General features: G+C 49.3%; 1 protein-coding gene across 2 annotated transcripts in view; it reads right to left on the bottom strand.

Annotated features, from left to right (window-relative positions):
* The window catches only part of EOGT (EGF domain-specific O-linked N-acetylglucosamine (GlcNAc) transferase), a 42,476-nt gene that overhangs the window by 14,597 nt on the left and 13,787 nt on the right, over positions 1-14,092 (bottom strand). For both annotated transcript variants that reach the window (XM_015567948.1, XM_015567949.1), the window contains exons 6-11: positions 12,549-12,655; positions 9,276-9,379; positions 3,562-3,654; positions 3,140-3,211; positions 2,922-3,008; positions 2,202-2,270 (exon numbers count right to left, since the gene is read on the bottom strand). In XM_015567948.1, the coding sequence (XP_015423434.1) occupies positions 2,202-2,270; positions 2,922-3,008; positions 3,140-3,211; positions 3,562-3,654; positions 9,276-9,379; positions 12,549-12,655 (532 nt within the window). The remainder of the gene's footprint in view (positions 1-2,201; positions 2,271-2,921; positions 3,009-3,139; positions 3,212-3,561; positions 3,655-9,275; positions 9,380-12,548; positions 12,656-14,092) is intronic.

Genomic DNA, 14,092 nt, shown 5'->3' with positions numbered 1-14,092 from the left:
GCCCGAGCTCCTCGCAGGCGCGGGATGATGAGAAGGCCCACAGCACCGGGTCCCCGAGGTGCACTATCCGGGCCCTGAGGAAGTGGACACCTGGCACCGGGGCTTTATAAAGGGGCCCAAACCAGGAGCACCGTCCCCTTCCCAGACAGGGTGTTTGCGCTCACCGGCTGACATGAGACAGCAAGCTGCTCAGCTTGGCACCCGCCAGCATCCCTCAGGCCCAGCAAGGCGCTGGCTGGAGCCGGCAAACACCCGAGGGCCAGGCCTGGAGCCCCGACTGCGAGGGCTGCCCCTTTAGGGCAGCAACAACATGCATGTGAAACAAGAGGGTAACGACCAGGCATGACAGGCCCTGGGCGACCCCGAGATCCTATGACCTGGACATTTCCCCGGGTGACAACTGCTGTGGGAAGGAGACGCGCAGACTTTCCAACAGACAACGTCTGTTGGAATATGTTGGCTACATATTCTGTCCTAAATGCCAGACAAGGCCCTCTCCCCTAAAACCATGGCTACCACAGCTGGGGGAGCCCCCCCAGGCCCTTCCTCCGGCACTCTCATCACATCGGGAAACCTTTAAGATACAGCCTTCCGTGTGCGCCCCTATGCCCAATTTCCTGTCAGGAGGAGATCCACTAACAAAATTAAATGCCCAAGTGACTTTCTCACCAGAAAAAGATCAAGCCCGCGCCCTCCAAGGTGCTGTTACAGTCCCAAGACAACCTTGAGTCAGAAACCTCTGAACAAAGTCTACAAAAGGTGACCGTGGAGTCTGGGCTGACCGCGGCCAGCAAGAGCACAACGCTGAAGAGCACAGCTTCGTCCAGGCACTCACATCCAAACTTGAGACGATACCCTTCGGAGAGCCCTGCGAGCCTGAGGGCCAGTGAACGCGACCCCGTCGATCCCCGTGGAGCACTAGTGGCCACGGCAGGAGCCCGGGACGGAGAGGATCGCTCTGTATGGGGTTTGAGAGCCATCACACTGCAGAGGACAGACGTCTGGTGGTGCCAGATCCTTTTTCTGTGCTTACCACCTCATCTGAGGCCGTCGCTGTTTACAGTTTTAGACTTGGAAGAAGCCTTTTACCACATACCCCTGGGTCCTGAGTCCCAGGAACTGTGTGCCTTTGAATGGGACAATCCAGAGACCAACGGGAAACACCAGTGTTGCTGGATGGTGCTCCCACCAGGCGTAGCCAGGAAAGACGGGAAAGGTGCGAGGCCTTCGGAATTACATGCTTCATGGAGAACTCAGTCTAAGGCAAGGCTGTAAGGATGACTATCTTAACTCGGGATGAGGGCTCATCAGTTGCCCTACAGCAAGCTCCAGTCGAGGCCGTATGGAAGCTTAAGCATACTGTAAAAACATTCGACACTATAAAACGTGTGCAGTCTCCGGGTGCTGCTTATCTGGCCTCAAGACTTGGGAAAAGCCACAGTGAGGTCAGCTACAACCTAAGTGGGAGGGACCCTGTGAAGTCCCTCTAGTTAGTCCCCTTTCAAATAAAACAGGACGACGGACCCCACCTGGCCAAGAAGAGAAGACAGGCATCTCGAAAGAGGACTGCTTCCGCCCAGGATCCAGACCAGCCTGTAGAAACCTGAGTTAACTGTCTTAACTTGCTACCGAGTGAACATAAACAATGTTTTCCTTTCCTGGTTGTGATATTTGCTTGTCCGGTCCTAGTATTCAAGAATTCTAAGCATATTTCTTGTGCTTTCTTGCACTCTTCCGGACTCACTGACCCCTCTTGGCAGGAAGTGGCTAGAGCAGTCATCACCCCTGTTCCCCAAGACTGAGGAATGAACTACAGAAAGCGGGGGTTGTAACCGAGTCCTACCCTGTTTCTCACCTGACCCAGAACCAGAACCCAGCACATGGCAGGTGCTCAGTGCATGTTTGGGGAGCAAATCTCACTGCTGTGAGTACATCTGCAGCCATGCTACTGCGGGCATAGGCTCAGGCGAGGTGAAATATAGTCTGTGAGTTGATGCAGTTGAAATGAGTTTGGGAGTCTAACAAGTGGTTTGGCGCCGTTCAGTAAAAATCCAATACATGAACTGGGCGTAGCCAACAAACTTTTCTAAAAGCTAATAAGTTCACACAAAACAGTGAGTGCAATGTGAAACATAAAACACACCAGTTAGAGGAAGTTAAGTTCAATGTGGTGACGTTAAAAATGCATGCCCCACACTCACCTCATTTTGGTTGAGTATCTTCCGGTACTCTGTGCTCCGCGCAAGAATGGTGACTCTGATTTTCCCATCCTGTAATCAGAAGGCAAGGCCACATAATGCTGTCTGTGCCTGGACAGGTGAGTGACACCTAAACCTAAAATGTGATTTTCACAAAGAGATGAAACGCAGTAAGGACACATTTATGGAACTTTTTAAAAAAAAATTAAGCCTAATTCCTTCACAGTTCTCTCAGGGAATAAAAAATGCATCTCCTTCGGCCACAGAAGACGAACCAGTTCATTACACTTCTGTGTGGATGGGTGGGTAGATTTTTTAGCAGAAGCTGTGTGGCTCAGGTGGGGATTTGGGCTGTATGGGGAAATATGGCAAAAGGAAGAGAAAGAGAAGAAAGTACATTCGTCCACTCTCCCTAGTTTATCTTTCATAAATTGTACACATGTGATTTCTAACACTCAGGTTCAGAAACTAGCACAGAAAGCTTTGTCTTCTGAGTATTTCTTTTCTGCAAAGGTGGTATTGGTTTTCTATTCAGGGTAAAAGTCAAGCCCACCCAGAACCCAAAATGCAGTAAGTCCTCACTTATCACCTTTAAGCTACACGACACATAACAAAACCAATGTTACCACAGGCTAATGAAGTTCCTAGGCATCTTATCAACGGTGTAAGGAAACGGCTTTGAGCGAAGCGGCATTGCTCTAGGACCTGCTGTGGGCCCATTACCTTGGGTCCCTCCTGCGTGACGTTCAGTCTGTGCAGCACATGCTGGGAAAACGCCCGGAACAGCCCGGTGCTGTGGCAGCCAGAAATCTAAAATAGAAGAAGAGTTCATATGACAATGAATATTTCAAAGGTTCTCAAGTTATATACAAATGTTCTCTTAAAATAGATCAAGAATAAGTTTTATAAATATGAACGTTCACAACAGATATCATTCTTACCAGAGGGGTGTTATAGAAGAGCCCATATCTCATCCGGGGGAGCAGTGAAAAAACCGCTTCTTTAAAACACACCTGACAATAAAGACATTTTAACAGGTAAGAAGAGACAATTTGTGTCCTTCAGACAAAAATAGCACTTATAATTACAGAAAATAAATTTTAACTAACCTCTATTTTACATTAAAATATTTTTGAATAGCAAACTATTATTTCATTCAAGTGAAATCTGTGCTTTTGGAAAAGCTATGAAAAAATGTTTTAAAAGCTACAGAGTTTAACAATAAGGATTCCAGTTACCAAAAAGGAAACTAAAAAATAAGAAATCAACGGTAATAGCTACTAGAAACCCATATTCGGCATATACGTGATGAGTGAGTCACTGCAATGACAAGTAACATAGACATTTCAGCGGTTTCCAGTACCCTTTTGGAGTCATAGGTTTTCAGGTGAATCACGTCATAATCCGTAAATGCCTTCCACGTGTCAGAGAAGAGGTCCCCGTAGCCATAGGTGCTCTGAGAGAGGAAACAAAATAAGTCAGGGCAATAAATCGCTCAATGTGGCTCTGCGAGAATGTAAAACACACCAGCACTGGCCTGAGTGTGAAGAAGGAACGATCCTAAGCAAGCTATGAAGTCCAGGTAAGAAAACCAGCTTCCACCGTAGGCCTCATTGATGTACTGTCATCCAAAAGAATCACCACAGCCCTGACCAGTTTGGCTCAGTGGGTAGAGCGTCGGCCTGTGGACTGAAGAGTGCCAGGTTCGATTCTGGTCAAGGGCCTGTACCTTGGTTGCAGGCACATCCCCAGTAGGGGTTGTGAAGGAGGCAGCTGATGGATGTTTCTCTCTCATCGATGTTTCTAACTCTCTATCCCTCTCCCTTCTTCTCTGTAAAAACTCAATACAATATATTTAAAAAATAATAATAATAATAATCACCACCATTTCAGCCTTAGTCTCCTCAGAGCGGTTTGTTTCTCCACCCCAACCCTTAGTATTTGCATGTCTGCAACGTCGGCTGTTGTGGGCTTTTCTCCTGTGAGTTTTCTATCCACAGTACAAGTACACACAACACGTACACACACCACCGTTTGCACACACTCCAATATGCTCAGTGAACAAAACCATTCGGGTAAATATCTTTGGAAATAAATTTCAGAGCAAGAAAAATGCTTTGAAAAGTTTTAACATTAAAAACATAATGTGTGTAACTCTGAAATGATCTACCCATTGACTAATGAGTAATATGATGACATCCCATTAACATTAATAATAAGAGAAGTAATAATAGCATCTTGCACATTCCTATGTCCCAGGCACTGTTCTAAGCATTTGATATTATTAACACACTAGAGGCCCGGTACACAAAAATTTGTGCACTCAGGGGAGTCCCTCAGCCCGGCCTGTGCCCTCTCTCAGTCTGGAACCCCTCGGGGGATGTCCACCTGCTGGCTTAGGCCCGCTCCCCTTATGTTCATATATTCATTGACCAGCACACAGACATCCCTCTGGCAGCCCGGGAGCCCTTGGGGGATGTCCACTTGCCACCAGGGAGCAGGCCTAAGCTGCAGTTGGACATCCTTACCGCTGCTGAGGAGGCAGGAAAGGCTCCCGCCTGGCTTGTGGCTGAGCAGAGCTCCCCCTATGGGAGCGCACAGGAAAGGCTCCAGCCTGGCTTGTGGCTGAGCAGAGCTCCCCCTATGGGAGCGCACTGACCACCAGGGGACAGCTCCTGCATTGAGCATCTGCCCCCTCGTGGTCAGTGTGTGTCATTGTGACTAGTCATTCCCAGTCATTCTGCTGTTAGGGTCAGTTTGCATATTACCCTTTTACTATATAGGATAGAGGCCTGGTGCAGGGGTGGGGACCGGCTGGTTTGCCCTGAAGAATGTCCCGGATCAGGGTGGGAGTCACACTGGGGTGCCTGGCCAGCCTGGGTGAGGGGCTGAGGGCCATTTTCAGGCTCACCACAGCGCCTTCAGAGTGGGGGTCCCCACTGGGGGGCTTGACCAGCTTGCAGATAGCCATCAGCCCCTCACCCAGGCTGGCCAGGCCCCCCAGTGGGCCCCCTCACCCCCAACCTGAAGGGGCTGTGGCCAGCCTGAAACCAGCCCTCAGCCCGTCCCCCAGGCTGGCCACACCCCCAGGGGGTGAGGGTCCCCACTGGGGTGCCTGGCCAGCCTGGGTGAGGAGCTGATGGTCGTTTTCAGGCTGGGCACAGCCACAGGCTGGGAGCAGGGATCTGGGATTTATTTATCTTCTATAATTGAAACTTTGTAGCCTTGAGCGGAGCTCAGGGCCGGCCAGGGCAGGCAGGAAGCTTGGCTTCCTCCATTGCTGGGTGCAACCCAAGCCTCCTGCTCGCTCCGTGGCCACCGCCATATTTGTGACGGAGTGAGGGAGTGAGGGAGTGATGGTTAATTTGCATATTACTCTTTTATTAGATAGGATTAAACCAGCCCACAAACTTAATGAGCTATGTAACATCATTACCCCCTTTTTACAGATGAGGAAACTGAGACACAATTTCCCTAAATTGTAGAGCTGGTGTTTGCAGGGCTGGGATGAGCCCAGTCTGCTTGGTTCCAGACTCCATGTTCGCAACCCGTGAACATGCAGAAACTAGTACTTTCCAGTACATTTACCAAATGCATCATATTTTTGCAAAGTAGAAATTAATTACATGATCCATCAGCTAAAGGAGGCAGATTAATTTATTTTATTTTAAAATTGTATAATTTAGATTGAAAATCAGCCAATAGTAATAAGAAATATCAAAGTGTCAGTTGGTTATATATTATATTCATATCGTTTTATCTTTATAGCACTTTTTTCAGATTATGAAATTTTTATGTTGCACATTTTAGAGGTATTTCAGAATTATCGAGAACTGTTGCCTTGGCTGGTGTTCACAGTGGTTAGAGCATTGACCAGCACACCAAAGAGTTTTGGATTCAATTCCTTATCAATGGCACGTACCTGGGCTGCAGGGAGGCAACCAATCAACATTTTATATCAATGTTGCTCTCTCTCTCTCTCTCTGTCTCCCCCCACCCTTCCACTCTCTCTAAAAAAAAAAAAAAAAAACAATGGAAAAATATCAGGTGAGAATTAACAACCACAACAATAATATTGAGAACTGTTAAATGTGGTGATAAAAAAATAATTCCTTCCTTCAATGTCTCTCCAATGCCAGTCTAAGGAAGGCCCTTCTCAACACCACCAAAAGTGAAATGTCCCAGTTCTGGCTCAATCCTATATAATAAAAGGCTAATATACAAACTGACCAAACTGCTGAATGACGGGTTGCTATGATGCACACTGACCACCAGGGAGCAGGTCGTAAAGGTCAGCAAGCTCTGACCTGTGGCCTGGCCAATTCCCTGTTCCTGCCCTGGGCACCGGCGCATGGAGGCCCTTGGGACCGGCGCTGAGGCAGCACATCCACTGCCAGGGCTCCGGGTCACAGCTGGCCCGTCACAGTGCTGCTTCCTTGAAGGCCTCACCAGCAAGAGAGGGCGGCAGTGGCCCCACGCGGCCTTGCCGCTGTCCCGGTGCAGCCATCAGCCTTCGGTGGGCCTCCATTCTGAGCAACCCAGCAAACCTGGCTGCCTGAGAATCGGCATGAGCAGCAGCCAAAGGCCTCTCTGCCCCAGTTGGTAGAGTTGAAATGGATGCAGAGAGCAGCCAGGAGGGAGGTAACATCAGGGTGTCTGCCTGCTGGATGACTCCCACCTGCCTGCCCGACAGCCCCAGCCCCTCTGCCTGACACACGTGCCAGGAAACAGCCGGTGACTGAGCAGCACGCTCCCCTAGCAGCCCAGGGGGTGAAGCCAGCCCTGCGGGGCTCAGTGCCCGAGAGGGAGACAGGGACAAACACACAGCAAGAGCCCAGGAAGCTCTGGGAAGGAAGGGAAGTGTCTGGAGAACCTCCATCCACGTCCCAGCTTCTGCAGGGACTGCTGGGAGGGATACAGCACTGTGGCTTCAGGTGCAGATCTGGGTCAGCGGCCGCACGGGAACCCTGACTCCACCTCCATGACTGTTCTTGGAGGGCAGCCCGCTGCTCGGACCTCGGCTTCCCCTCCTGTGAAACAAGCTGCTCAGCCCTGGTCACTGATGCTGTGAGTATGAAAGGAGATGACACCAGGTGTCATTTTTAAAAAGCCACCACCACACTCAGTAACCTCAGGGCTTTCGATGACCAGCGATCGCGGCCTAGAAGCCCTCACACAGAACGATAGAAAGAAAGAGACAGTGTGCCCTTTGCTCACAGAAACATTTCCAAGAAATGAAACTGGTGGCAGCAAAACTGGAGCACAAGGAAAATGTAAACCCATGACGCACCCACTGCCAGACTCAGAGAACCAGGGACGCACCCACAGCCGGACTCAGAGAACCAGGGACGCACCCACAGCCAGACTCAGAGAACCAGAGATGCACCCACAGCCGGACTCAGAGAACCAGGGACGCACCCACAGCCAGACTCAGAGAACCAGGGATGCACCCCGAGCCGGACTCAGAGAACCAGGGACGCACCCATAGCCAGACTCAGAGAACCAGAGATGCACCCACAGCCGGACTCAGAGAACCAGGGACACAGTCACAGCCGGACTCAGAGAACCAGGGACACAGTCACAGCCGGACTCAGAGAACCAGGGATGCACCCCGAGCCGGACTCAGAGAACCAGGGACGCAGTCACAGCCGGACTCAGAGAACCAGGGACACAGTCACAGCCGGACTCAGAGAACCAGGGATGCACCCCGAGCCGGACTCAGAGAACCAGGGACGCAGTCACAGCCGGACTCAGAGAACCAGGGACACAGTCACAGCCGGACTCAGAGAACCAGGGATGCAATCACGGCCAAGACTTAGGGAACCGAGTCCCATCAGACTTCAGGGGAACCAAGGGCCTCAGGAGTGGGGAAAATGAAAACCTGCCTACGTAGCCTGACCACAAGCTCCCTGTAAGTGAAAAAAATGTTAGCAAAAAGACTGCCCCTTCTGCACAAGAATTGGACCTGCAGTCCGCTGTCTCTCTCTGCTCCCTGGCATGTGTCACCTGTGCTTCGAGCTAACACTGCTTATGATTTAAAAGATGCTTTCTTGGAAAACTGTACCTGGACTGGGAAACCAGGTAATGACTCCTGGAACTGGCTGTCTCTCTCTGGGGAACCTGGAGGCATTGCCAATCAGCTGTGCAGGACATACGGGGGACATCCTGTAGGACCCGAGCCGGCCTGCCCCCGGGCATCCGCCTCCTTGCACCGAGTGCGGGCGGCTAGAAAGACGCCTCCCAGCAGTGGCGATGCGCCCTGCCAGCAAGCTGAGCTCCCCTGCACCATCGCCTGAATGGACTCGTGCCACGAGGGAGCCAGAGCGTCCTGGGAGTGAATGCTCCGTCGGACCTGAGGTCACTTCCCGGTGAGCATTCCAACTTCCCAGGCTAGGCAGCCTCGCCTGTGTGTCATAAACCACGTGTCCTCACCACTGTCTTTGTCAGAGGGACATTCGGAGCCCAGGTGCTGTGTCGGGCATTGTGACTGTTCATACACCACATGGTTTATCCTCAAAATGACACTTGGGTAGAAATGACAACTGTCCTATTTCACAGCCGGGTGCACGGGAGCAACTCTTGGGGGCGACCTTGGCAGGTGGAGGGGTCAGCATTGAAAGAATAAAGGAAGGAAAAGGGAGAGAAGAAAGAAAAAAGACAGCAGTAAAAACAAACGGCAAGAGGCAGGTGCGGTGCTGATGTGCAGGCCTCGGGCCCGCCCTGTAGTGAGCTCATCCACGCAGCACAGCTGCACGCAGGGGCAGCTCTCCCCGGGCGGGGGGCGCCGAGGTCAGGGAGAGCCAGGCTTTGGTCTGCGGAGCCCCCCTGCCCACACAGGGAAGGAACTCTTCCACTGCCTCCCTCTCAAGTTCCCAGAACGAAATGTAAGCCTACCTATGTGTCCGCCCATCTGAACATGTGCATACACACACAGACACGCCCCCACTCACCTGCACGTCTGTGGACATGTGTGTGTGCGTGTATATTTGAATGTGGTGTCTGAGAAAGTCCCGTTCACCACGCAGAGCCACAGATGTGAGGAGCAAGGCCAGAGCGGAAGCGAGGCAGCCTACGCACCGTGTCCCACATCACGACGTACACGTCGGTGCTGAAGGAGTTGTTCACGTGCTGAGTGAGGTACAGGTTCAGGAAGTCGCAGAAGTGGTGATACATGTTAACACCTACCGTCGGAGAAAGAAGCCTGCGTTAGCTAACCCCGGAGAGCACATGAGCAGACAATTTTACTCCACCCCTTCTGTTTATCACATGATGGACTTTTAGCTGAAATAAATGAGAGAGAAAGGAGTTTTTCCAAACATGACATGATCTAGACCAGGGGTGGGCAAACTTTTTGACTCGAGGGCCACAATGGGTTCTTAAACTGGACCGGAGGGCCGGAACAAAAGCATGGATGGAGTGTTTGTGTGAACTAATATAAATTCAAAGTAAACATCATTACATAAAAGGGTACAGTCTTTTTTTTTTTTTTAGTTTTATTCATTTCAAACGGGCAGGATCCGGCCCGTGGGCCGTAGTTTGCCCACAGCTGATCTATACTCAGGCAATTCTCAATTTACAGACTGATTGGGTTCAAAAATTCACTCTAAAATTGATTATTTAGAAATCAGGAATGCATTTTCCCATATAAAATAAGTAATAAATAATCATTAAGTTCCCAGGGGGCGAGGGGAGTGAATAATACAAGTCTATTTAGCTCAGAATTGGATAGAACTATAGGACCATGAATTTATTTTTAGGATCATTTATTTTTAAAAATAAATTAGGCTACACCTGTTCATCATAGGATTGAAAAGGACAGCAACTATTAGCATTTGAGTATTTTTTCATTCCTGTCTCTTTTCTTCACACTTGCTACTTACAACATTGCTCCTTGCGGAAATACTAGCCGATTATTGTTTAAAAGGGCTGGATGTCTCGTGTTCTAGCTGAAGGGGCCTGAACTTTGGAATCAGAAGAACTGGGCTGAATCCCAGCTCAGCCATTCACGAGCCACGTTCTCAGACAAGTTCCTGAGCCCCTAATCTCCTCAACTAGAAACAGGAAATCCCTACACTGAGGTGCCGGCTTTGTTAGAAATTACCCACAACTGCCCAGCCAGGACCTGATAGTATGAAACAACGGCAACTAGCTGGGTCGGGCTGGATCAGATGGGTGGAGAGGAATGAGAGTCCCAGGCCCAAGTACACCATCCAGGCTCAGCGCACAGGACCCAGGATTCAACCTGGAAATGTGTGACTCTGAACAGGATGCAATTCCAGGAACTGGCATTTAAAACATGTACTTTAAAGGAGGAAAAATGTTTATTAAAAGAAAAAGTGACTCTTAAGAGCAGAAATCATGAACTATTCTGACTTCATTCCCACAGTGAATAACTACATTGTGTGCCAGAAAATGAGTTTAAAAAAAAATCAGTTCTATTTTTTAATCCTCACCCAAGGATATTTTTTCCATTGATTTCTAGAGAGAGTGGAAGGGAGGGGGAGAGAGACAGAGACGGAGAGAGAAATATTGACTGGATGCCTGCTGCACGCACCCCAACCAGGGCTGGGGAACCTGCAAGCGAGGTATGCGCCCTTAACAGGGAATCGAAACTGGGACCCTTCAGTCTAGAGGCCGGTGCTCCAACCACTGAGACACACTGGCCCTGGCAACACTCAGTTCTTTCTAGACGAGTAATTTAGATGGATGTTTGGAGGGACTCCTTTTTCACCCAGAGAAAGGTTGGCAAAGAGTATATTTTCAAATAAACAAGAAAAAGAGAATTCTATTCCAGCACAGCCCTTTGCCCAGGCCAGCCCCCGGCGCACGTGCGGCACTCAGCAGGTTCGCAGCACGTGCTTGCAGCACAGCACACAGAACAGCACGTGGAGCCAGGAGGGTTCTAAGCCGGGGACGATCACAGGCTCTGTCCTCAGACACGTGAGTCCTGCTTCCTCCCAGCATCTCATTCTCCCCGGGAAGAGTGCCCATGAAAGGGAGACGGGACGTGAGGTGGGAACACAATACAGTGTGCACTGTGCACCTGATTTTGTTAACCAGCTACCCCAATAACTCAATAAAAAGGAAAAAAAGGAAATAAATGGATCAGCAAATGAAAAAATAAATAACTTCACTGAAACTCTATATTACAAAAAAAGGAAAACGGGAAGACAGCATAAGTTAGAAGAAAAATGTAGAATAGGAAAGAACTGGCCGATCACTCCCCTTCAACATACGCTATTGCACAGGTATCTCAGTGCACACATTCAACCCTTTTACAGGCAAATCAGTGTTTTCTTGGCCCCTTTTAATTGGCATATTTTTTAAATGAGTCAGGACATCAAACATAGCATTTTTACTTCCTCTTATTTTTTAAAATGTAAACTTGTCTGATTCCTGAACTTAATACTTTGTAATGTAAGAATTATGACGTCAGAAAGCAGAACACATTAAAAATATGAGCAATAAGTCATCGTAATGCTGAAACAGCCAGGAAGGAGAGCTCTGTTTCGCCGAAGGCCGGCGCTCATGAGCGTGATGTGTGCGGCAGCATGACCCTCACCTCCCACAGCGAGCGAGCGAGTGAACGAACGCAGCGCGATCCACGTTGCCATGCAAGACAAGCAGCTCACGAAGTGAAGCATGCTTACAAGTTGAGAGTTAGAAGGTTTATACATAAATGGGAAAATCACTGTAATTTCAACTGTTCCCCCAAGAATATACTGCAAACCCAACTTCCAGAGGAATCTGAAATTTACTCGTCGTGGGAACAATGTCAGAAAGCTTGCAGAAGCGGTCACGGACCCTTTCCTGCCCGCAGTGCCCACACGGCTTCTCCTCGGAGGAAAGTCCCAACGAAGCTCAACCTACATCGAGTGCTTTGGGAAAGGTGATGGGGCACATCTAGTGTCAGAGGTATTCATCCACCTCTTCTCTCGCCTTTCGATTCTGATTGAGTCATTTGATACAAATATGCAGGTTTCTTCTAAAGGTATTGAATGAAGGGAAATTCAAACCAGTTCACTGCTTCAGAGGAGAAAGCAGAAAGCAAACCCACTCTTCAATGTCATACTGCTTCCCAAAAGTTACCGGAAATCACATAATGTATCAGAAAAGGAACACTGCCCTGGCTGGGTGCCCAGGTGGTTAGAGTATCGTCCCAGTGAGACACGTTTCAGGTTCAATCCCCGGTCAGGGCACATGCAAGAATCAACCAACCAATGCACAGATAAGTAGAACAACAAACCTCTCTCTCTCTCTCTCTCTCTCTCTCTCTAGAAATCAATAAATAAAATTTATTTAAAAGGAACAAAGCCTCATTAACTAATAAATTACAAATTAACTTCTCACCTGCATCCAATTTCATGAAGTAGGCTGGTTTCTCAACCACAATGTCACACTGAGCGTCTTCTATTGGTCTGAAGTTGAGCTGAGTGTAGCTCTGGAGCTCAGCGAACCTGGAATTATGAATTGGGAGACACTTTCAAAGTGATTCTCCTGAATCTCCCACTGCAACACCGTTCACCAGGGTGACTTCATTCCAGAGCAGCCTCCTAGGAAGGCATGTGGGCCTTCCCACTTACTAACCTTACGTAACTCGCAGTCAATTTTAACACTGAGACCAGGAACAGAAATGATTTTACATCTCAGTGCGATATACACTGATAACCTTCCAGACAAAAGAAAATTTGCATAGTGAATGGGCTAAATAATCCACCAGAAGGCGGGAGGATCCAAAGGTTTCTGCAGTCTGAGGAGGCTGGGCAGTCACCCTGACCCTGAGGCTCCTGGGCACGGGCTTCCTGGATTCCTGGAAAGACGGCATTCCAAGAATTATCGGTGTCTCGGAGAGCCAGCACACAGCTAAGCTTCCCAGCAGAAAGGAAAGTCTTTGTCTTGGAAAACCTCATTGGAAGCCAAAGGGCACAGGTCTCTCCCATAGAGAAGAAGGCAATCACACGCAGGGGACAAGAGACATTTAGCGTTAACCTGAGATCCTTTGCAGCACTTCAGCTTTAAAACCACGTCTGACATAAAACAAATATCCAATAGGTACTTTTAAAATACACAAGGGGGGAGAAACAAAGATGGCGGCATAGGTAAACACCAGAGTTTGCTGCCTCGCAAAACAACTTCAAAAATACAACTAAAAGACAGAACAGACATCATCCAGAACCACAGGAAGGCTGGCTGAGTGGAAATTCTACAACTAGAAGGAAAGAGGAAAGCATACCGAGACTCAGAGGAGGCGCAGTACGGAAGTAAAATACTAAGGCGCAGAGTGCATGCGGAGCGGGCTGGCGGGCTGAGGGCACAGTTGTCTTTTTCAATCGGGAGGGAGTCTCAGGATCTGAGCTCCAGATCTGGGTGAGTATTCGGGGACCCAGACTCATACGGGAGAAGCGGGACTGTCTGGCATCGGTCGGAACTCGAGGGCAGCTTTCTCTCAGAGGTGCTTGCAGCGATTACCGGGACATTGAGAAGCAGAGCATCTGAGGGCAGGACTGAGAGCAGTTATAACTGCTAGCCCCGCCCTGTTTATCCCTTGAGACCTGCCCCACCCAAGACCTGCAGGGAGGCTTTTGCTGGGTAGCCTCAGGCAAAGGCTAGATTAGCACCTCCCTAGAGAACCAGGAGTGAGTGTGCCCAGAGGTCAGAGTGGGACCATCCAGTTTGCACCTCCTTGGACCCTTAGAGGACACACTCAGGGGGCAGACTCAGTGAGCACCAAAGCCCCATTGAAGCAAGTGTTGCCCTGGAGGGGTGTCTCCAGCAAAGAAGTTCTTCCACTGCAGACACAGCTGATTCTCACAACCAAGTGGCCTGGAGGTCAATTCCTCCCAGTGATACCTACAACAATCATGGCTTAACTACAACAAGACTGTGCACAACGA

The sequence above is a fragment of the Myotis davidii genome, unplaced genomic scaffold, assembly GCF_000327345.1.
Source record: "Myotis davidii unplaced genomic scaffold, ASM32734v1 scaffold821, whole genome shotgun sequence".
NCBI lineage: Eukaryota > Metazoa > Chordata > Mammalia > Chiroptera > Vespertilionidae > Myotis > Myotis davidii.
This window is presented reverse-complemented; position numbering and strand designations above follow the sequence as displayed.